This window comes from Lonchura striata, chromosome 6 (genome assembly GCF_046129695.1).
Source record: "Lonchura striata isolate bLonStr1 chromosome 6, bLonStr1.mat, whole genome shotgun sequence".
NCBI classification, from domain to species: domain Eukaryota; kingdom Metazoa; phylum Chordata; class Aves; order Passeriformes; family Estrildidae; genus Lonchura; species Lonchura striata.
Window position 1 is genome coordinate 32,628,774 of NC_134608.1, and position 23,636 is coordinate 32,652,409.

At 34.7% G+C, this 23,636-nt stretch overlaps 1 protein-coding gene across 15 annotated transcripts in view; it reads left to right on the forward strand.

Moving 5' to 3' along the window:
• Positions 1-23,636, forward strand: part of GPHN (gephyrin) — a 269,966-nt gene that overhangs the window by 199,295 nt on the left and 47,035 nt on the right. For 7 of the 15 annotated variants that reach the window (XM_077784085.1, XM_077784087.1, XM_077784094.1 and 4 more), the window contains 3 exons: positions 4,663-4,704; positions 19,039-19,101; positions 21,395-21,437. In XM_077784085.1, the coding sequence (XP_077640211.1) occupies positions 4,663-4,704; positions 19,039-19,101; positions 21,395-21,437 (148 nt within the window). The remainder of the gene's footprint in view (positions 1-4,662; positions 4,705-19,038; positions 19,102-21,394; positions 21,438-23,636) is intronic. The other 8 variants (XM_077784092.1, XM_031505003.2, XM_077784095.1 and 5 more) reach the window with 2 other exon arrangements.

Consider the following 23,636-nt stretch of genomic DNA (forward strand, 5'->3'; position numbering starts at 1 on the left):
TTTTAGATTTGGTGATAACTCACAACCAAGACAAAGCCAGATACTTATTGTTAAATTCCCGATTTAGTACTTAAAAATAAATGTAAAGCCAGAAAAAAATATATGCCATGAAACATGGTACAAAAAAGATCCTCTACTCATAAATTATTTCACAGAATATCACATGAGGAAAGATATCAATCTAAAAGCTGTGACTGCATTAGCCATGGCAGGAGGACAACATGAGTTGTCATGAAATTGTTCTGTTCCTCTGTGCCACTTTATCTGTTATTTCATGGCCATATCCTCTATGATGGAAGTCAGTCAGTTAGTAAGGAATGTAAGTAAATAAATAAAGATTCCATATATTCTGCATGTGCCTCTAAGTTTCCTAAAACAAACAGAACACATTGTTAAAATTTGCTGCTTTGTCACTGCTCCTCTGATTCATGCAGTAATAATGGATGTTCTAGATAAGAGCATTTTAAAAGACAAAATGCAAATGACTGATCAAAGAGAAGAAATAGTGAACAGTTGGAGAAAAAAAATGAGGGATCTGTTAATAGTTCATTTTAAAAATAATTTTCATTTTTTCCATACTGTTTTTGGAAAGGGTTTTAGATGTAGGTTTTTGATACTTCTAAAATGTGGCAAGAGTATTGAATGGTATGGGAGGGGGAGCATGTAGTATCTGATGGCCAGCTCCAGAAGTGAAAACTAAATGCTATTGCACAATACCATTAAGGTGGAACCTTTATTCCAGAATTAATTGCAAAGACATTCTTTCCAGATTAAGTTCAAAGGCCATTGGAAATATGTAGGAAACACTGGAATTCTGCAGAATATCACAAATGCCATCAAAAGTTCAGAAAGTTTGCAAGAGATCTGAAATAAGATTGCACCAAAAACATGCATGAAAATTTAATTAATTAAGGATTTTTGGGGGTTGAATAGTTTTCTTTCAATATGAGCAGTAATGCATAGCCATTTACAAGGAAGTTATGGTGAGCTAAAGTTTGGTTTTGCATTTCTTCTTGCAAAGTTTGTTCATCTTCCAGTTCTTTTCATGACTTAATATTTTGACCCCTTGCAGTGACCAGTTTGACACTGAACAATTTAGAAAACTTATTGTTCTGTCACTTGGACATGGTAGCATTTCCCCCACTGAAATTAATGTAGCAGTAGCAAGTGCAATTGCTATTGATTTTATCAGGGGAAAGGAGTTGACTTTGTTATATTTTATAATGTGTAATACCTCCCAAAATTGATACCCATTTGGAAGTGTGGAATTTCTCTAAAATTCAACACAATAATAATGCTTCAATCTGTGCTTTGAAAATTTTTTTAATTTTTTTTTTTTGGGGGGGGGTTCTTGTTTGGTTGGTTTTGGTTTTCATGGTTTTTTTGGCAAATGTACAGGCTGCGAACTTGTAATATAAGTTTAATTTCTGCAGAAAAATATTATGGAAAGCCCATGAGAAAAAAATTACATCCAAGTACAGATCTCCCAAGTAATATGCCAAACAATTTTTTGTGGCTTTTAACCAGCATGGTTCCAAGCCAAATATTCTGATATTTTTTTCAGGCAAAATGTTCTCAGAATTCATAACAATGGCCAGATACTTTCAATAGATTATGTTAAATGGAACCAGGATTCTACTTTTTCATACAGACCTATGTGTCCCAGAGCCTATGGTCTCCTGCATGCATTTTCTCTTACTTTAAGTACCATGGCTCTCTTTGACCATGATGAAGGATTAAATTTACATGACTCTTACTCTTGTTTCTAACATTCACTTAGTAAAGATCTGAGTCAAGCCAATAAGGCCTTCAGACTGAAAACAAATTGCTCTTGCAGCATTTGAAACATTTGGTGTAAATAGCTCTTTTAAAAGAATTCTCACAATAGTGAATTTCTGTGACTGACAGTTTGACCCCTTAAATGGAATACTTGTGAGGGAAAAGAGCCCAAATGGCAGGACATTACCTTCACCCAACGTAATAGGTAGTGGTTGTCAGGTAGTATACAAAATAATGAGAGCTTCCCCTTCTCTCAACTGGACAAACAGTCACTGAAGCTCAAAAATGACAACAAATTATAAGTAGAGTAGGTGATAGATTGCAGAAACATCAAAGGAGCTTGGAAATGTGTTGATATTTCATTTTAATAACACAGAAACAGTACACTTACAAAATCCCAAAATCAGACAGATGCTTAAAAATGGGGTCCAGTTAGCAAAAAAAGAAATTACATAGAAATGATCAGGAAATTTTAAGTGTGCAGAAGATTAAACAGTCACATTTTGTGATCCTATTGAAGATAAACAGCAATCCCTGTAGGCTGTGAACAAAATCCTTTCCTCAAGAACATTAGGTCAGTTTGGAACTACAGCACTTCAGTACACCTTTGATTTCATTGTTATGAGAAAATGAAATGGTACATTGAGAGCCTAGACATGTATGAATAAGAAAACAAGAATTAAGGGAAATTGTGTATGTGTGTGTTTTTGAGCGTAAGAAGAAAAAAATATAATAATTATTATTGGTATCTTATTGAGGGGAGTATTATCATTTGCTTCTATAGAACTGGAACTATGAAAAAGAAAATACTATATTACTTAAAGTTATTAAATTCTAATTGGAATAAGACTGAAGTTAAATTGTTCCGTTATTAATGAAAATATGGATAAATAGATTACAGGATACTTTGACAAGGAAAGTGATAGCATTCTATTTAGAGTAGTTGCCTAAGAGGAGATTAAAATGCACAAATGTCTAGCAAGCCCCTTGTAAATTGGTGTGAGGAGTGGACAACATGAACCAAGTTCTTTAGATTTGTGTAGAGTATAGTTCCAAAGCTTCTGACCATTGTTGTTTCTGTGTGTCTAGTTGCTGATATGTAAAGAACCCATGCCATGATGATTCTTGCTAATCATGCATTCTTTGGATCCTCACCTGCAAAACCAAGGCTAATGATTTTTTCATGCTGTTGAAAGACAAACCATGGGAACAATGGCTGGACATTATTTATGGAAATCTTAATTACAGCCTCATCCAAAAGTCTTAGGTGAATAGCTGCACCCCTGTTCTGAGCTAAAGCACACCTTATCTTTCTTAGAAAGATTTTAAAGCTGTATTTCTAGAAACATTTCTTGCTTTGTCAGGAGTGGATCTTTTTTCTTATTTTTTCTATAATTATAAAATAGATTGTTTAAAAATAACAATTGATTTCTTAAAACTGTGGTTTTCAGTCTTGCTATTTGTCTGAAGAAATTTTCTATTTTTTTCTTAATCCTTCTGCAACTCATCTCAGTTTAAGAAAACATTTCATCAGTTGAAGAAAATTTTGAGTGTGTGTGAATATTTAAGATGATGCGAAGTGATTCAAATTTCCTTATCAATGATATCTAGAAGAGCAAATGAAATATAGAATGCCAGAAAGGAGGAAAAATATTTTTGGAATATTAAAACTTTTTGAGGAAGAAAAGAAATAAGTTGGATATTTAATGGAGACATAAATTAGCACAGACCCATGTGACTATAGAAATTTCCTGGAAATGATATTTTATATTTCAATGAAAAAATATGAACTACACATTTGAAACTGAAAAATATTCTTGACAGATTTCTTATGAATACTATGTTCTCTGCTCAGTCCATCATATACCTAAATCAGCAAGTGGAAAAATAACCTGTGTGGAAATCCTTGCTGAATTCATCTTTATCACGGACGTGTCCAAAATGCTGTACAGTTTGTTAAGTCTAAGGAAGCTTTGCTAAGACTTCTGATAATTAATTTTTTCACCCCTAGAAAAAAATCAAGGCGTGATTTTTAGTACATTTATAAGAACAATTTTTTTCATTTTGTTTATTAAGCTGCTTTTACTCCTTCAGACAGTGAAATGTGAAATATTTTCACCCAAAGAAAGGATTTTTCCATAAATTACTGGCAAGTCCTTTTTTAATGTCTGAGTGATTAATAGTTTGGAATAATGGCTATCATGTATAAACAAAATATGTCTTAAGCAGTCAGTAAAACTGTAGGTTACCAATTAATTTGTGTTAACTTGCACTGAAAGCTCTTGACAGTGGACAGAGTCCCTCAAGAATCACACACATGACATTGCTTAGGGGCATGATCTGCAGATTTCTACTGACCTATATCTGGCCATTAGTCATTGAACTTTGCAAGTTATTCTGGATTTTGGGGCAGTGAGATTGAAGAAAAACCTCTGTCAAAATGCTGGTTCTTAGTATGTCAACACGTAAAGATATTCAGAACCTCTTATGGGTTTTCACTCATAAGATGTATCCTTTGTAGAATTAGAATAAGATAAATACTTTTAAATTAAACAGATCAGTAAAGTTTCATCCTAGAATACCTTATTGTCCTAAAGATAGTGTTGTCAGATATCTAGTGGATCTAGAATTTATATTTGTCATCAGATTCATCATTAGTTTTAATTATTTTCAAGTAGAGTACTTTTTTTTTTCCCCTTTTAAGAAGCTTCCACCTTAAAAGGCATAAATTTGAAGTTTCTGAAATAGCTGGTCATTGAAACTTTATGAACCCCCTGCCACTATCTCAGTGCTGGAACCACCTATACAGAAAACCTTCTTAGACCCTTACTGTGCCACCTTTTCTTTTTTAACAATGTTTTCTTTTCCCCACTGCACAACCAGGCTCGACTCCCTTCGTGCTCATCCACCTATAGTGTTTCTGAGGTATACTTTGCACGTGTTCTCTCACACAGTCGACCTGCTCACCCATCACACTTTTTTGATTTTATTTACTTTTTTTTTTTTTTTGCATTGCACTGTGCACAAGTGGGGAAAAATCAGCTGGGGGGGCAGATTTTGCATGATCAATCTGCAACCATGTTCAGCGTGGTTTTAAAATCACTGTACCAGTCTGAGACCGCCATGATGTATAATCCAGTAACTAGGCAACTACTACATAGCATATGAGCATAAATTATATGATAACAACATCCTTAGTTATCTCTTACATTAAGTAAAAATAACAAATTTACAGATGTCAAGGCTGCAAAATGGTTCACTTGTTAATCTGACCCATTTTCGGACAGTGAAACTGGAAGGGCTCTGTAAAAATGGCCATCAGGTTATGATTGCTAATTACCTGAATAGATATAGGTGGGTTATGATACCTGAAATTCATTATTAATTTCCAGTGCTCTGGCTCAAGTCATTATCTGACTAAGTGCATGTACCATTTGAAATACTTTTGTATTATGATGATCTTCTATAATGAGGTATAGTACCATCTTAACAAGAATTGAAAATGAAAATGCTTTCAGTTGTAATTAGAATGGGGAGGAAAAAACAAATACCTTAAGATAAATTAGAATTTACAACATCATGGTATAAAACAAAGTTTATAAAATACTGTAAAATTAATTCCATGGCCTGCTGTGTAAAAATTAGATTTCAGCATATTATTGTAATTGATAAATGGATGAGTATCAAAAATACGGACTTAAGGTTTCCTGCTATACTGAATCAGTCTTGAGCACGTATAGTTCCTTATTCTGCATTTTAAAAGAGTCCCTTAAAGGTGACAAGATCCCATAAGAAGTTAACAGTTTGCTGTGCCTCACACTGTGGGCCAGGTTCTAGACCTGATCTGAATGTTCTATTCATGAGCAATATAAAAAATGCAAACATAAAGAGCTCACCTACTCAATCACTTTGTCCCTAAGCAGAAAGACCCGTACCTTGCTGATTGTGTATTAGTTCTCAAAAGTTTCAGCTTCTCAAGTAATCATTCCTAGCACTTCCTTATCCTTAGTACTGAAAGGTTTTCATAGTTTCAGTGTATGAATGGACAAAAGATGTAATAGAACAGATTTTAAGAAGAAAGATGGTTACCAGTTTTTGTGTCATAGATCTGTAGTTTTAAAAATAATCAAGTATGTGTTCTTAAAAACACTTGATGTGTATTCTGCAGTTCATTGTGCAGTTCACTGTATTATATGAAAGCCTTACTGTTTTTATCATGATTATTATCAAACCACCAATACGGAATAAATAAGTTATATTAGACTCGCATGCATGCATAGCCACTTTTTTCTAAGCTAATACCAGAACAAGCAATTGAGTTTAGTTCTTATGGGTGCAAGACAGAAGCCATTATCACTCCATTCTTCTGAATATCAATATTAAATTTAAAAAAATGAGTGGATCAATAGGCATTTCATAGTTCATATCAGCAAAAATTATGATCATGCTCTTATAGGTGATGAATTAAATAAGTCACTTTGACCTGAGGTGACTTTGTGATGCTGAATTGTATCCCATTCATCTGCTTAGCCTATAAATAAGTGTTGCACCTTTAAGACTGGTTCCTAGAGTGAAGTGGGGGGAGAAGAAGAGCACATTTTTTTCTCCTGAACAGATAGTGGAAGGGAGTGAATTTTGCCCTTTATGAGACATCCCTTTGGAAGTTCCCTTCCAAATTTGTCCCACACCAGGACACACTTTCAGGGAAATTAGAGTCTTCTTGCTTTGCCTGCAACTTCAGTCATTTGTCCTTCACTTGATGGAGGGATCACTGTCTCCAGGAGAAATACAAACCAACATATTGCAGCTAGTAACTGGCCAGCATATATGGGTTTCCTGCTTGATCAAATTCCAAAAACTTTTTTGCTTTCTCCAAAACTATCACTGCTTTGCAATTTGTGCTCAAGAATCTGCTATCTGAAGTATCAAAGTGGCACTGCAGGACTGTGCAAGCAATTCATCCTTTACAGTCTGTCAAAAGGCAAGATCTTAATATCTGAACTACAAATGGCCTGGATGTCTGCTGAACCAGATCTTGTGATGCAGTAGCTGATCGGAATTTCATGCTCACAAAACACACAGTACAAGATCTAAAAAGCACAAGGTATAAAAAATATGGATACATTATTCTCTGGTGGCAGCCTACCACCCTGTGTGTTTTTCAGCAGAACATTCAAGCCACTGACAGATCCAAAGACAAAAACCAATTGAAACTGAAAATGTCTGTGGCAGTTGTAACTATTTGAAGATGCAGGAAGGGATTGGAGGTTCTCTGAGGTCCATAAAGGATTTGTAGTCTAGTTTCTATCTTTAAGATCCTCATTCAAAAATATAGCTTAATGTCAGGATGCATATCAAACAGTGCTCAACATCATTCTCTATTATTTTGGAAAATGGGAAAGGCTGCTATGAGTAAATAACATCTTGACTTCTAAATTATAAGATAGAAAATCTCCCAAATTGAAGTATTGCTAAATCAACTCCAGAAGCCTGTCAGTAATTTTGATCATGGGAAGAAAATTAGTAATGGTGTCTCATAACCAGAGGGAAAAGAAGAACCACACTTCTGATATGATCTCAAAGAGGATTTTTGTGTCCACACATATTTCTGTGGTTCTTATTCCAAAAAAATATTTTTCTTAAAGCATCAAATTTAGATCACCTTAATTTTGTGCATCTGAGTCATCATCAGATAGGTTTGGACCTTCAGAGGATATCTGGAATAAAATGGCAAGAGAAATGGAATCAGTGCTAAGATTTCAGCTGAACCTGCCTTCTGACAAAGGTACAAAGAAAGATTAAAGAGATTACCTCATATAAATTATTTCTAAAATGTCATTTTAGGAAATGGATTAGTTTAATTGTAAAATTTCATCACAATTTTAATTGTTGAGAAAAGATCTGGGATTGGATTAACTAGCACTTGTAGAACTCAAATTGTAAAAAAGCAAAGTCAGTCTACTGTCAAGGATTTCCTGTCACATAGAAGGTTTTTGATGGAAGAAGTAAAAGATCTTCCAGCAGAAGACAAACAGGACCTGTGAATTCTGCATTGTGAAGTATTTGAGGTATAATCTGCTGCCTGTTTTGTTCATAAAAAACATCCTTGTAGAGGCTATTTTGTATCTCAGAGTCCAATAATTAGAAAAAGCTTCTTTTCATCTGTTCATTTTATTGTCACCAGTAGCATGAGTGGAATTCCAAATGTGGTCAGCTGATGTGTATTTGAGAGTAAGGGGCAGAAAGAGTTTAGAATTTTCTACTTACTTTTATGTACAGAGAGGTTTGTTGAGTTGCAGGCATTAAGTTATAGGACTATTATACACCCTCTTAGCCCCAGTCAGACCCTTAACAATTCCACTTGTCTGTAATGCTTTTGATTCAATTCAGTGAAATTGAAGTGAGTTTCTCTGAAAAGAGATTTCCTTCCATCAAGGGAAGTAAAGCTTTAATTCTCTAAAATGATGCGATGATAAAATACAAGTTTATATTCTCTTTAAATTTCACATTTTGCAATTAAATTTTTCACCCTTGATAAAAACCAGTTAGCTTAATGACTATAATTTTTTTGGATGTTAGCAGGACTACTTAAATTGTTTGTCTAAGAATTAAATTATTAATTAGGACTTATAATGACTTAACAGATGTGCAGTATGGTATGTGTAGTATAGATATGTAATTTAGTTATTATTCAGTTGTCACAAAACATAGTTTATTTTTAAATAGTTTAGTTCACTTAAGATAGTAAATCAAATCAGCTTCACTTAAATTTTCAGAACTACTCTGACATCAGCTTATATCTCAAAAATATCATTCACAATGTAAATTGGACAGATTATTCAATGAAGGGCCATAGTCTCCTAATTTATAAAATTACATTTAGGTAGTGTTATGCAGTGGCACCATTTTTTATTCTCATTTGTATCTCAAACTTTCTATTAGCAGCATCAGTTTCTCTCTCCCTCTCTCTCCCTGTCCTCTGGCTTTTGCATGTGCTGTGTTTGGCTAAAAGCGTAATGAAGGAAACCTGTTGATCTGCTTGTTGGAAGGATAGTGGCAACAAAATGTTTATTGCAGTGCTACTCCCTGCTTTCCAAAAAATAAACTTTTTCAAAGAGGAAGACACTCATGTCCATAGCTTGTCATGTGTTTTATTTAGCCTCACTGAGTGGTTAGAACATGATGTCTTTTGTTGTGAAAGATCTGCAAAATACTGCATTAGTTCTCTCTCCCACAAAGAATATTTTTTCTGTAAAGATAGGTTTGGAAAATGTATTGGCTGCATATTGATTGATGGGATTTAACTGTGTACTTAGCATTGTTAATACCACAGCAGAGACCTGTATTATCTTATTGAGTCACCAGTACAGGGAATTAAGGAGCAATATTCAGAGAATAGGAAACACTATTTCCTGCCATAGGTAGTTGACTTCAGAAGACCATTCAGATTTTAAAGTCCTGTAGGTTAAAGTATTTTATATAGCGTACATTACAAAATGTAAACAACTCAATCTTGTTTTCAGAATTTAAGTCAGGTAAGAGGCTGGTTCTCCTTCTGCTTAAACTAGTTTGACTAGAAGGCAGTGCTGAATGACCAGGAACTGCAGCTCTGGCTTTTAGATGTTTACCACCAGCACAGAACCTGAATTCAGTTTCAGGTACAGGATGCTAAGTTCCCTGTTGATATCTGTTGCAAATCTGCTCTACATAGTCCAGATTGAGTAAATGTAAGCAGGGCCCCTGTTCTTTTCTCTGATTTCATGTAGAAGTCCAGCAGATAGAGAACTTGGTTCATTACATCTGACATACAAAAATATACTGAGCCATTGAACAGAAATTTCTGCATTAAATTCAGATTCCCTATCTTGTTGCCTTATGAATGCCATATACTTTGCAGAGATGCTCTTTCAAATTTTAAATAATGTTTTTCCAAGAAATAAATGAACACAACAGAGCCAATAACAATCCAATAATCATTTGGGGGTTGTCCAACTATGTTGGCATGATCTCCTTCTGGTTTTCTGTGGTTTTGATTTTTTTGCAGTTGCAAATAGAACAATGAGTTTTTAAGTAAAATTAGAATTTATAGGCATTTCTCTTTTGAACATGAGCAAGAAATCAGAGCTTTCTATTTGCCAATTGCCAAAATGATTGCATTTTGATTTGCTAGTAGTACCACCTTATTTTATGGTTTAAAAAAATTAATTACAATTCTTACTTTTAGAGAAGCATGGTTTCCTCAGTGCATTAAAATGCAAAAACTTAGATAAAAACAGTGATCTTCCTTATTCATAGAAAATAGTTTTGCTAGTGCTATCTTCATTCATGATATTAGGATTAGTTTAGGTTTAAGATTACAAACATCTTCTATAGTATTCTCATTGTAGTATAAGAAAAGAGTATGGCAAAATTTCAAAGTTACATCAGGAAGGACAGCATGTTATTGCAATAATCTGATCAAAGTATACATTAATAATTTTGATTAATGGCATCAGATTTTTTTTCATTCTTTAGCAGATGTTGCTATATTTGTACTTTAAGTACTATTTATCTTTACTCAACCATTGCTGAATCTCAAATCAGATCCATTATTCGTTCATACATTCAAAAGACAAGGAAAATGTTACTGAAGCCTACACCTTCTCTGTGCATGGTACTTAGCTTTTGACTTCTGCCAAATAAAGTTATCCCTTCATATTAACATTTTGCACTTTCATTCAGTACTAATAAGTTCAGTTCAAGCACTAAGTTAATTTACAAAGAAAACTATTTAACATTTGGGAGAGTGATAAAAGATAGGATTTTGAACGACATCTCATTTAATGTAGCAGATTTTGGCTTAAACCTTATCTATGCAACCTACTTTTTGTTGATTTTTGTTATGCTTTCCGGATCTACATTTATAAGAAAAAGGGCAAATAAATAATTTCTATCCTTCCCCATCTGGAATTTAAAAATTTTGTTTCAAGACAAATCTTCATGTTTCAATTTTTAATTATTATTCCCCCTTGCTTCTTGTACCACAAACCAGGAAGACATTTCACCTTGCCTTATAGTAGAGATGTGCAATCCTTTTTGAAACAAATTAGATTGAGCCAAAGAGCTATCAATGTCGTTTCCATTTCGTTTGATTACAGCATAGGCTCCTTTGCATTTTCCAAAGTTAGTCTTAACATTATTTCACTGTAAATACATTGATTTAATCAAAGGGGTTTTTTTTCTGTTTTCTTGTTCTGTACCATACCTTTGATTGCATGGCAATAAAATTGGCTTGAATAGATATAACTGTGAAGGTTTTGTTCTAGACAACAACTGTTTTCTTTTTATTGTGCTGCTCACCAGCACACAGTGTTTAGAATTTATTTGCTTACTACTTAAATCAACTTGTTTGAGAAGCCAGACATTATTTTGCATTTTGTTTCACTAGTAATAACACTTAGTGCAACTCTTCTTTAGCTCCAGCTCCCAAATCAATCTAACTCTGAAGAGTCAGCTTTAGTAATAAAATCTATTTAAAAAAAAGTACTCTAAAGTCTGAAATAGCAATTAATTAAAGTAGAGGAAAGCTTCTAGTGCTGTTAAAGCTTTTGGAGAAATCACTGATGTAAAATGACATGCATGTGATTTAATTTACATGTATTTCTAGTGGGCAGTCTGTTTAAATACATAGAAATCAAGTTAGATAGTCACAGCAGTGTCAGTATCAGTAATGCACAGCTCAAATGTCAGTGGGTTCCTGTGAGTGCTCCATAAGTTATCTTCCTGGTTTCCCCATTTTTCAAATGCCAGTTTTAATATGGGAACAACTTTTTTTGCTAAGCATTCTTGCCATAAAGTTTGGGGGTTTTTGAGAACTGGAGGACGGAATGAATGTCCTTATTCACGATATTTTCTATTTCCCTTTCTCATCTTTGAGTTTCCAAAATTCAGTGCTGCCACAAGCCCAGCCCAATTAGCATTGTGTTCTCAGGTGCATATCTGCTGTGGAGAGCCTGGTGATTGCTGTTGTGCTGGACCTTGTAATCCAGACTGCCAAATTCAAGACAACACTAAAGGAATCATATCCTGTTGAGCCTTTGAGGCTCAGAGCAAAATCTGAAATGCAAATCCCCTTTTTTCATTTGCATTTCTGGTTACTTTCAAAAATAATTTCTTTGGGTTTAACAATAGTTTTTAGTGCAGCATTTGTTCAAATGTTTTCAGTTCCAGCCTCTCCTTTCTGTAGCTTATGAACACTCTGAAATCTTCATGTTATTCATCCACGACCATTCTGATTTCATTTTAAGGATTCTCCTCAGAGGAATATAGTCTGAGTTTCTGTCTCAGCTCAAAGACAGAAATCTAGCTCTTCATACAATAAGTTCAGTATCTGATATTTACTACTCAGATGGATTAATGAAATTAATAATTATTTTTCTTACCATTGTTGCTCCCTAGCTTGAATCTTAAACTTTAAAGATCTTTATTTGTTTTTATACTTTAAAGTGTACAAGTCTGAGGTTTTGACTGAATATTGTATACATGAGAGACTATAATATACACCAAATATAAGATTATTGTTACCCTATATTTACTAGTTTTGGCTCTTGTATTTGAAGCCCTTCACATTTAATCTTCCTAGCTTAAATAAAAATATTAAGATCAACTAAAATCAACTTCTTTGAAGTTATGCTAGTACAGAAGTTATGCTCATACTACATGGGGAAATGTGTTTTGTTCCTGCTCATATAGTTAAAAAAGTATTCCAACCATTCACTTTAGAATGATAATAGCTATAAAAATCTCCAACCAAAATTTCTGGTAACACCAACAAGAAAAAGGTGAAATTTAATTTAAAGATACTTTAAAAAATATAAGAAATTAGATAGTGGCTTTTGCTACCTCTTTGGGCCTGGAGGTTCACTGCTCATTTGATTGGTGGCTTTTGAAGCCACAAAGTCACAGAGCAGAGTTTATAAGTTTTGATGGCTTTTTTCCTGTTTACCTGTGTTCATGTTCCTTTAACATAGAAATACATGGAGTGTTTCCTGTGTGGTCAGCTTCCAGGAAGATCAGATTGTAAGCATGAAATAGGTATTGTAAGCTTCCTTAGCTTAGAAGTTAGAGTCAGACTCATTCAAACTTCAATGGAGAGATGTTTTTGGCTCCACAGACCTTGGATCAAAGGGATGGAGGCTGTAGGCCTAGGAGCAGATAGGCACAGAAGCAGTAATGTTGAAAATTCCAAACATGCTTCTGCCAACTCCTCACCAACATTTATTCAGATATTGACAATAACTAGATATTAAGAAAACTGAATTGTGTTTCCCAGCAGTAGCAGGTGTGGTGAATGGAGACTCCATCTCTGCTGCTTTTGGAGCAAGAATCAGTTCTGTAGCAGAAGGCCTGAAAGGGTGCCAAGGCAGCCTCTGTCATACTTCCTGTCTCCACATCAGTGCTGACTTAATTTTTATTGCTGTAAAAACTTCTTGTACTTCTTGTACTCATTTTCTATTTGTCCTTTTTGAGACACATATTGTGTGTTTTTCGCATCATACCACACTGGCAGTGTGCACTCCCAGCCCAGAAAGCCAATTGTATCCTGGGCTGCATCCAGGGAAGTGTGGGCAGCAGTGTAATGAAGGGGATTCTGCATCTCTGCTCTGGTGAGATCCCAGGTGCTCTGAGATCCCAACACAGGAAGGACATGGACCTGTTGGAGTGAGTCCAGAGGAGGGCCAGGAGATGGTTCCATGGCTGGAGCATCTGTCCTGTGAAGACAGGCTAAAAGAGTTGGTGCTGTTCAGCCTGGAGAACAGAAAGCTCCAGAAAGACCTTTGCAGCCTTCCAGTACCTGAAGGGGACCACAAGAGAGCTGAAAAGAGTATTTTTTACAAAGGCATGTAGCGATGCACCAAGGGAAAATGGCTTTGAGGGCAGGTTCACATTAGATGTTAAGGGTGGTGAGGCACTGGAACATGTTGTCCAAGAAGCTGTGGTTGCCCCATCCCTGGAAGCGTACAAAGTAGGACAGGGCTCTGGGCAACCTGGTCTGCTGGAAGGCATCCCTACCCTTGGCAGGGGGTTGGAACTGGATTACCTTTAAGGTCCTTTCCAATGCAAATCATTCTGTGATTCTGTACTGGGCATTCCAAATGCACTTGAAATAAATGGCAACTGAGGATCTAATCTCTGCAATTCGACTGTTGGCATGTTAGGTTAAATGTACTCTAGATGCCTCTGGGTCTCAGTTCTTAATTTCTAAAATCAACTAATCCCTCTGCTTCACCAAGATTTTTTAAAAATAAATTCCTTTGTATTACAAGGTTTTGTTTAGTAGAACTGAGCCAAACAGAGAAATTGATAAAGAATTGAATAATTGCCCATTTAGCAGACAGTTTGAATAACGTTTAGTAAGTAAAACATGAAACTAAGCTTTGAGTAGGGAGATTAAAATGAAGTAGCCTTATCTTGTCTTATGCAGAAGCCTTGCTGAAATAATTATGATGAAATTACAATGCCTTCTTGTCAAAGAAAAATGAGTTGCCCACATAACACTGATCTGTCCTAAAAGTCATTTCACTTAAACTTGCCAATTTTACTTGACTACATTTGAATAAAGAATTTATTTTGAAATTTAATTTTGAGGTTCATGCTATTCAATAATTTCCATTTTTTTCCAGTAATGTTGATATTTCACTATTTATTTAATGCTGCTTTGAAATTGGCTGCTGCTGGGTAAAGAAATAAAAATGTGAAAATAATTGAAATTTCATTGAAAAGCAAAATACTTGTAATAGAAATGAAACTTTTTAAAATGTCAACCATACTAGTCAAGAGTAATTTATGGTGTGCTTGAAGACATGAATTTCTATACATCATTCATGAAATCAGCTGAAAATTTGGTTAATCTGGGACAGAGAGTCAGACAGGATACAACTCAGATATCTAATGCATACTCATAAGGCTAAATGGTTTTTCAGTCAAATTGCCAGGGTGTGAAATTATATAAAAATAGGCAAGTAAATACCATTTCTGTGGCAAACAACAAGGACAACAGGATTTTTTTTTGCTCTTGTACCTCTCAGGAAATACATCTTATTCTCCTTGCCTTTGTTTACACTATCTGCTTCTCAAACTGGAGACTGTTTCCAGGGCATTTGGAGAATGTTCAAGATTTTCAATCAAACAAAAAAGATTTTGTTCAGTTAGTAACACAAGTAGTAGAACGTTTCATTTTTTTAAGTGCAGTGTTTCCAGAGATTTTTTGTGTCTTACAAATTCCACTTGAATTTTGATAGCACAGGTGGAGTTTGTGTACAAATTTGGCAATAATGTTTATGACTTGGATTAATATAATCTTTAGTTTATACAAGATACCTGATCTCTTTGTATTTGGGTATTATAATTAATGCAGATTTTCTGAACAAAAAGCAGTATGATCTTGAATAAGCTCTGAACCACCCCTAAAATATCACTGAAACATGCCGTCTTTCCAGTGTTACTCATACAGCTTATCTGTATGCTGTCCGCCCTCCTAAGAACAGAAAATGCAGCTTTTTTTCTTTTTTTCATACTAAGGTAAACATTTCATTAAAACTACTCTGAAGAGAAGAAATCCTTCTTTGCTTCTTTTAATTCTCAACTATGAAGCCTATACTGCCAGTTTGTAGCAGCCAGTTGGCTTTCCTGTTAGCTTACTGTGATTTGCTATTTTGTCTCCGTTTTTTCCTGTATATATGACAGTTCTTCCTGTCTGTTCATTGTGAGGTGTTCAGCTTGCAGTTTTAGTTGGTGTGTTAAGATTTCTTTTAATCCTCTTTTAGGATAAATAAATGTGTTGATTTTACCTCTCCAGGACAATGCCAATTTCTGTTGAGAGATAACTAATCTAAAAAATGCTTTTTAATTCAATATTGTTTGAAATACTGGATAATGCCTCTTTTTTTAATACTGCTCCTGTCAAAGGAACTACTTCAGCCCTTATGTTTCAACACTGTATTTATCAATCCTCTTCCATACTCCTGTTTGAATAGTAGTTAGGATAAACCCTAATCTGACCATATAATTCCATATGTGTGTTCATAGTCTACTGGGAAACAATTATCAAAATTCAATAAATCTGTATGTGAAGTGTGGGTGATTACAAAAAAACTCAGAAAATAGAGCTCAGTAATGTATGGATGAAGACAGTGACATATTCAAGATTTAAAATTGACTTTTGTTCAGTGTCCAGCCCAGATTTTTAACACTTAATAAGTTGTAAAAATCGGCTCCTAAAATTATTTTGGCTTCAAATAATTTTCTGTTTATTTCTTCACACTGACTCCAAATGAGTGATCTCTTGTGTGGAATACCACTTTATTTAGTATTCATATTTAAATTTTGGTGAGATTAATCCCACCATCAGTAGTGCTTGTTTTAAAAATTGTGTTAATGAGTAATGTCTGCTGCTATCAAATTCCTTTGTGCTCACTTTTCTTTCCATTTCAGAAGTGGTCTCAGTATAATAGGAAAAAATATTCTGCTGTTTTGAACTGATTTTAGTCCTAATTCAGATGGCCATAAAGCATTCTCTTAAGACCTTGTGTGTTCAGTTCAGTGTAAATGTGTTTGAATAAGAATTGATTCCTGAAATTGGAAGATAGCATGTTGTAATAGGATTTTGTAATCCTCACATATTTATTGAATGTTTTGTGAAGTTCACAATTCCAGATGCACTTTTTTTTTGGAACTAGATGATCTTTAAGGTCCCTTCTGACCCTAGCCATTCTTGTGAATTTTTTTTAACTTTGCTTTTATATTCTATATTAATTCAATCAAAGCTATTCTCTCTGTTCTTCAGGATACATTCAGCACAGTTTTTTTAGTGAAATCAACAATGTATTTCATTGCATTTTTATTTGCTCCTAGTTTAACCTTGTGGATATTGCTTAGAATAACATGCCAAAATCAGTTTTATAAGTATTATCATAGCAGCTTCAGACATGGATATTCATGGTTTAGTTTTCTCTTATCTGTTTATTTAGAGACAGTGAATAATGTATGTTGCACTCTTAGAGGATAGAAGGTAGTTTAGGCAGAAGACACTGTGCAAACCCCTACAGTTATAAATCAGATCACATGTGATTTGAAATCTGGTTAAAGCAGGCAAATATTTCAGAGACCATTCAAATGGCACGTGCACAGTGTATATTGCACAGAACTCGGGCCATGAATTACTAATAAATCACATGCAGAACAAAAGCAGCAGCAGCAGCACACTGTCCCACATCACAGCAGGTATGTTGTCTTCATAAAGCTGCTGAAGTTTTGAGGAAAGGCTGCATGAGTTATGCACTTTCTCACCAGCAGTAAGTGCAGTAGGTGCCTCATGAGGAGGTCTGCCTGGTATTTGGGAGAGTGAGAATGCAGTTCTGAAATTGTAAACAGCTGCTGTGCTTTGCTTACCCAGCTTCCTTCATTACAGCTTGGCGAACTCATCCCCGCTGCTGTACCTTAGTCCTCTGTGTCTGCCTGTTTGGGTTTCTGCTGGTGGTTCCACATTCTGCATGCTTTCCTCAGAGTGGAGCAATGTGCTTTCCCATAAGTGCTAAAGGTTATGGGGCAGCCTCCTGCAGGCTCTGTGTTCCTGAGAAATGGGCTCTTTCTGTTGGTGGTAACTCATGTTTTGATGTCATTGTTCTGAATTGTTCTTCATGTTGTAGTATTGAGTTAAAATGTACTCCTGTAAGAGTTAGCTTTTCATATTGGGCTGGAAACTCTTCACCTTTGTCTAGCAATTTGTTTTATTATAACCAATGGCTTTTAATTGTACCTCCCATAATGAAGAGCTGACTTAATACTCTGTGCTAATCTTGTTATGACTTTAAAAAGGTAAGTAATTTCTCTAACAATTCCTAACAGTCATGGTAGAGTGTTGAAGGGTTTCTCAGTTTTCTTTTTTCATTATTTTTTCACATTAATTTTTCACTCGTAGCATGAACTTTTCTTTGTGTCTTTTTCTATTTTTCTTGAAAAAAAAAATAGACTGATTATTATTTGCAGCAAAACATATTATGTAAGTTTAAATGAATCCAGTTTAGTACAGCCACTGATTTTGTTTTTCAGACCAATCATGACCGATAGATAGAAGCTGTCAGCAGGACTCTTTATTTTTACCATTCCCTTTATTTATTTTTGGGTACTGTATTTTACATTCTATTTATTACTTCAGCTTATGAGAGAAAGCTTACTCTGCATTCCAGCATGATGAAGTTACATTTTCAAGAACATAATTTCCAGTTTGTTTAAAATACAGAGTAATGTGAACTGAATGCTTTGGGTTTGGTTACATTCTGTCTGAACTGTGCAGGGGAATGGTACTGGCTGGTAGCCCAATGTGTTTTCTGCCAAAATAGATTGTGAGCCAAGAGGCTGTAGAATGGACAAACAATAAGTCTATACTTTCCCTGTGAAAGAAAAGACAGCCATAGGTTGTTATTTCTGTAACTACCTGTGAATGAGAAGAATTACAGTAAATTCTCCTAATAATAATTCTCCCTAGTCAGTCTTGGTACTATATGCAATGTAGCATGGATTCCTCAGTTAACAGTAGCTGTGAAAATAATACAGATTTTTTTGTAAATGACATAAATAACAAAGTAGTAAAACATACAAATAATGAATATTTTAAAAGGCACTTAAAGCACATGACTCAGTTTATAAAAAGCTCCATTGTTGCCAAAATTGTATGTGTTAGGGAACTGGTGGGTTTTATTAAAAATCATTTTACTGTAGGTTTGATTAAAAATAACATTTAGGATAAGAATGTGCAATTCATATTAAACAGAAGTATTATGTAATAATTTTGATGTCAGTTATGTTAAAACTTGGTTTGTATTCTGCAGCTGTGAGCATAGGTTGGGAAACGATCAAGTGTAGCTAATCAAGCCTTTTATTTTATTATCATGGATTCGTCTTCCACAGCTGCTTTTAAAATTTGTGGGAAGCAAATTATTTCTCATACTGCATATGTTGCCCATCAGGTGAGTGATAACATGGAAACTTTAGGCTGGGTATAAGAAATCAAAAAGTAAATATGAAGTCCTCTGTGTGCACAGAATTAAAAAAATGACCTGTGAGAGGCTGTATGTTAAGCCAGCTGTCTTTTGTTACCATTGTCATTTGGACATTTTAAGAGCAAAACTTTGTCAGCACGTTTTTTATATTAGAAGATTTGATCTGCAAATCTCAGCTGCTCTGTTCATTATAAATCTCTTGTTTTTGTCCATACACTAGCTCCACTATAGGTTGGAAGGGCTTAAAGATGAACTGAGGAGGAATAGAGGCTACAACTCGAGAGTAACTATTCTGCTCAAAGGAGCTGTTTTCCATTCGCAAACATTGCTTTGCGCTATGGGTTTGGGCTCCTTCTGTTCCTCCACTTTGTTGAAAGACTCTCTCTTGACTTCCATTTTACTTCTTTAGCACTGTCTTTGTCTGCTAACATTTTTCCTCCTTCTCTAGTAGCTTTTATCTGTGTCCTTTGGATCACATATTTTACTTAGTTTGTTTCAGTAGATTGTTTCAAATGTTTGTGTTCTGTATTTTTGGTTTTTTGCTTTTTTCTTTAGGACTATGTTATCTCACTGAATTTCATTCCACAGTTGCTGAATCGCTTGGTTATTTTGCAGCAGGTCCATTCCTCATTTTCTCTTTTCATGTTTTTCAGTGAGAAATAAGAGAGCCTCTTCCATTTTAAACACTAGTCTTACAGCATAGGCCCATGTCTCTTTTTGCATACACCATCTTCTGCCTTGCCACATCCATCCTGCTTCTCTCTCCCTCTCAAACTGTGCTTCTCTTTCTTTTGTGTTTTCTTTCCTGCCATTATACCACATTTTTGGTCCAGAATTGTCCTTTGGTAAATTATAGGTAAATATTTACTTCTTCCAAAGAGAGTTCATTTTATGCCTTTGAAATCTGGTAAAACAACTCTGGGCCAAATTTGGGCATCATTAATATTTTGTTTACAGTTTTCTTGTATAGTATTTTTGGTGGGAAGTGGGGAGGGCGTGGGTTTTTTCTGTTTGTTTTTGTTAAACAAGAGTTTTTTTCAGGGAAGGACTCCATAACCCACTCTAAGTTGCAACATTACTTTCCATAAGTTATTCCATTACAATAAGTAGATTGTGTTGCGCTGTAGAATCCAATTTTTTTATGTGACTATCTATTTGGGGCAAGCTGCTGTGGAACAGAAGAAAGAGGTTTAGAAGCTGGGGCACCATTTCTTTCAGCCTTAAATGGTTCTTCCTTTCTGAAGACGGCTTTTGAGGGCTTGGGGGTTTATCATTCTTCATCAATTGTTAGATAATACATATTCACTTTCTAGGCAATTTTTCTGTGACTGCAAGTCCAGAGTGAGGTCTGAAAGATAATCTGAATTCAATCCTTTGCTTTTGCAGAAAAGACAGATGTTCTGCTGGGAAATTACACTCTCAGCATCACCTGTGCTATTCCACTTCTTTCACAACATGTGCAGACTTTTATTAATATTCTCATTGAAATTTAAAAGACCTTTGTCAATAAAGTAAAAAAGAGAAGGATTCAGTTCTTACTGTCTCAGAGGTTTGTCTTCCTGTGAAGTTTACTTTAGCTGGGGTTTTTGTCCACACAAAATGCTTTCTATTCAAGTGCTGCCAGTTCAGTCCCCTGGCCTGACAGTAGTCCAGCTGAAAACTTGCAACTTCAGGGTTATTACACATGGTGCTATCTTTCCAAACCTGAGAAGAATTAAAGATTTAAACTGTGTTGTGTTTACAGGGCTGATAGTCTTTAAAAAAGAAAACACACAAACAACAATTATTTTTTTAAATCTGCATAGTAAACAGAATTGTAAATATCCAGTGTTATTAGAATATTAGACCAATGTGAATTGTCCAATTTCCCTGTAGTCAGACTAATCTGTCTGGAATAGCACAATGTCCTAAGCATCAAGGAAGAGGGGTTGTTGAGAAACCATGTCATTCTCACACAGTTACTTTTTAAAGTAGAATTCCACTACAAAATTCATAGTGAACATAGCATTTCTTTCAACCAAATAGGAACAGCAGAGTAAATTTATCACCTCCATCCAGGAGCCATTTAGACAGTTGTGTGTTCCTTATACAATTATGAAGAATTCTTATTAAATATCTTCAGAATCAACATAATTGAAACTAAATATTTAAACTCTCAATACCTGAAAATACCAGCAATAGAATTTTAAATCAGGTCATATACTTTTGTCAGTATTCTGTCTAATCATCAAACAGGACCTAGATTCCGAACTCCTGTAATTACAGCTGTATAAGAAAATGTGGATTTTCTGTTGAAAACTGATTCTTAACACATAATTTTAAGAACTGTTCTTTGATTTTACTCATTTACTGTCCTTAGGCCATCTTGTTTCTTATGGGAGGGGTGTGGAATCAAATTGCCTGTATCAGATTCTGACCATCTGCTTAAATATACTTATCTCATGCAAAATATATAAGAATGTTGCTGAAAATATGTATAGCCTCTGTCTTAGATCCCAGGAGCTTGCCCATTATATCTCTGTATTTTGCATTCTTGTTAACTTCTGTAGCTCATAGATTCTGTGCTCTCTCTGCAGGTCCAGTCTAGGTGCAGCAGCAAGGAGAACATCCTCAGAGCAAGTAAGTGCAGAAACTTCTTAGCTCTATTGAGAAACTAGGACTACTCAGAAGATAGTAAATGATAGTCAGATCAGAGATGGGACTAATTTTGCAGCAGAAATTTAGTAACTTAAGACAGTGAAATCCAGACCAAGGATAAAACTGTAAATAGCACATAGTGTTCCTGTATTAATGGAGAGTCACCTTTTAATTTATTCTTCCAAGCTGTATTTCTAATGACATGGAAGTCTGTGTTGTTTGTGATGTTTCGTTGTAAATTATCATGTGTGTGCAGATTTTATGGGCAATAATTAACACTCAAAGACAATGAAAATGGAAATTCTCAACTTGAATATGCATAATTTTTATTTTCATACTTGAACATGAATTTGAATGTTGGATTGCATAGAACCAAACCAAAACATGCAAAGGGTAAGAGTTCACATTTGATCCAAATGATGTCTAGTTTAATTTGCACAATTCTTTTTCTTTGTGTTGTGGGAATCTTTTCTAGTCTAAAATTTGATCCACCATATGTGTGTGTATATATATACATATATATATATAATGACAGAACTAGAAAGTTGTTTTGGTGGTAAAAGAGCAGGTTGTCAAGAATTTTCTACCTTATGCAAGCAATTGAATTAGCTGCTTCAAATCTAGAGGATTATTTTGTCATCCCAAAATGCAGCTTAATGTAAGTAGTTATTTTTAGAGCTGACATTTCACAGTAGTGAAAGATAACTTGGTAAAGTCTGAGGAGTTATTTAATGTCATTTACTTGTAATTAAAGTACCATTTCGTAGTTTTACAATTTAAAAAAATCATTTGTTTGTCTCTGAGTCTATTTAAATCTGTGATACCTCTAGTAGAAGTGTTAGCATTTGTAGAGAGAAAGGTTAGTAGTTACACCAGCATCTTTCTTCCTTTCTTCATTAGGGTTATTCATGCTAGTGTTAAACCTAAAGGGGCTCTATTTTCTTGACTTTTCTTGCAGAAATAATAGGTGTTACTTTTGGTGTTGGAAAAAATATGTCAGAGATTAGGAAATTTTATCTATTTTCAAGAAGTCTATTTTGGAGAATGCATTTCTCAGAAGATTTTAACAGTACCTTTGACTCAAGCAAATGACATGCATTAGGGAGCATTAGGGACAGACTTGCAAATCTGAAGGTTGTTCTCTGAGGAGCAGTCAAAGCATTAAAAACCTGTGGATTCTATCACTTTTTAAGGTTTCAAGAGGTGAAATGTGAGTTTCTGAAGTAGCTAACAATGAGTTTTAAGTAGCAGTGAAATTACAGCTAGAAGCAGTAAAAGCATCTAGTGGCAAGAGCATAAGGGTTGTTCACTGCCTCACAATTCCCTCAGCTTTCATTGCTGTGACATGTTTTTTCTTAACATTTTCCTAAATATTTTCCAACTTAAAACATCAGGAAAATGTTTTTAGTATATACTGTGTGGAATCTGCTGGACCTTCAGGAATTACAGTGCTACTAAAACAGGGTTTCTTTCTCTAGCATAGGCGGGTATGGGAAGTCTGACTGTATTTCACAAATGCTTTCCTTTTCCTCATTAATGATGTTGTCAACAAAAAACAGGCATGATAACTGGAAATTTGAGCTTGCCAGGGAGATCCCTGTTGTTAAAACCAGGAACGCAATTTTTCCATGCTACACTTTTATCTTACAATAGTTTAATTTGGATCATTTGTCCCTGGTTTTCTTATGAGGAAGTTAGGTTTAAGAGTTTGTGAAGTCTTAATATAGTTAGAAAGTGTCTCATCAGCTGTTTCTCTCTTCCTCAGAATGCTAACTGCTATTTTAAGGAAAACAAGACAATTTAAAATTATTTGTGCTTGACAAATTTACAGTGCTGCTTTTTTCATTATGCTATCTTCTAAATACGTACAAAGAGATTGTTCAAATAATTTCTTCCAGAATCATTCTTGGAAGAATTAGGTGGGCAGTTTTACTTGTCTCTGCTTCTTCCTCTGACAGGTAGCTACTGTGTTAATAGCAAAAAATAATTAGTGAACAATCTCTCACATAAAAATGTAAGCATGTGTTAGTGCTGAACATGTATTGTATATATAGATTAATTAAGAAACCTCTTCTGAAAGAAGGATTTAGACTGTGTGATTGTTGTGCTATTTTTTACTTGCTTTTTATTAGATGACTACACTTGAAGCAATAATATTTTTTTTCAGAATCTGAAGGCATG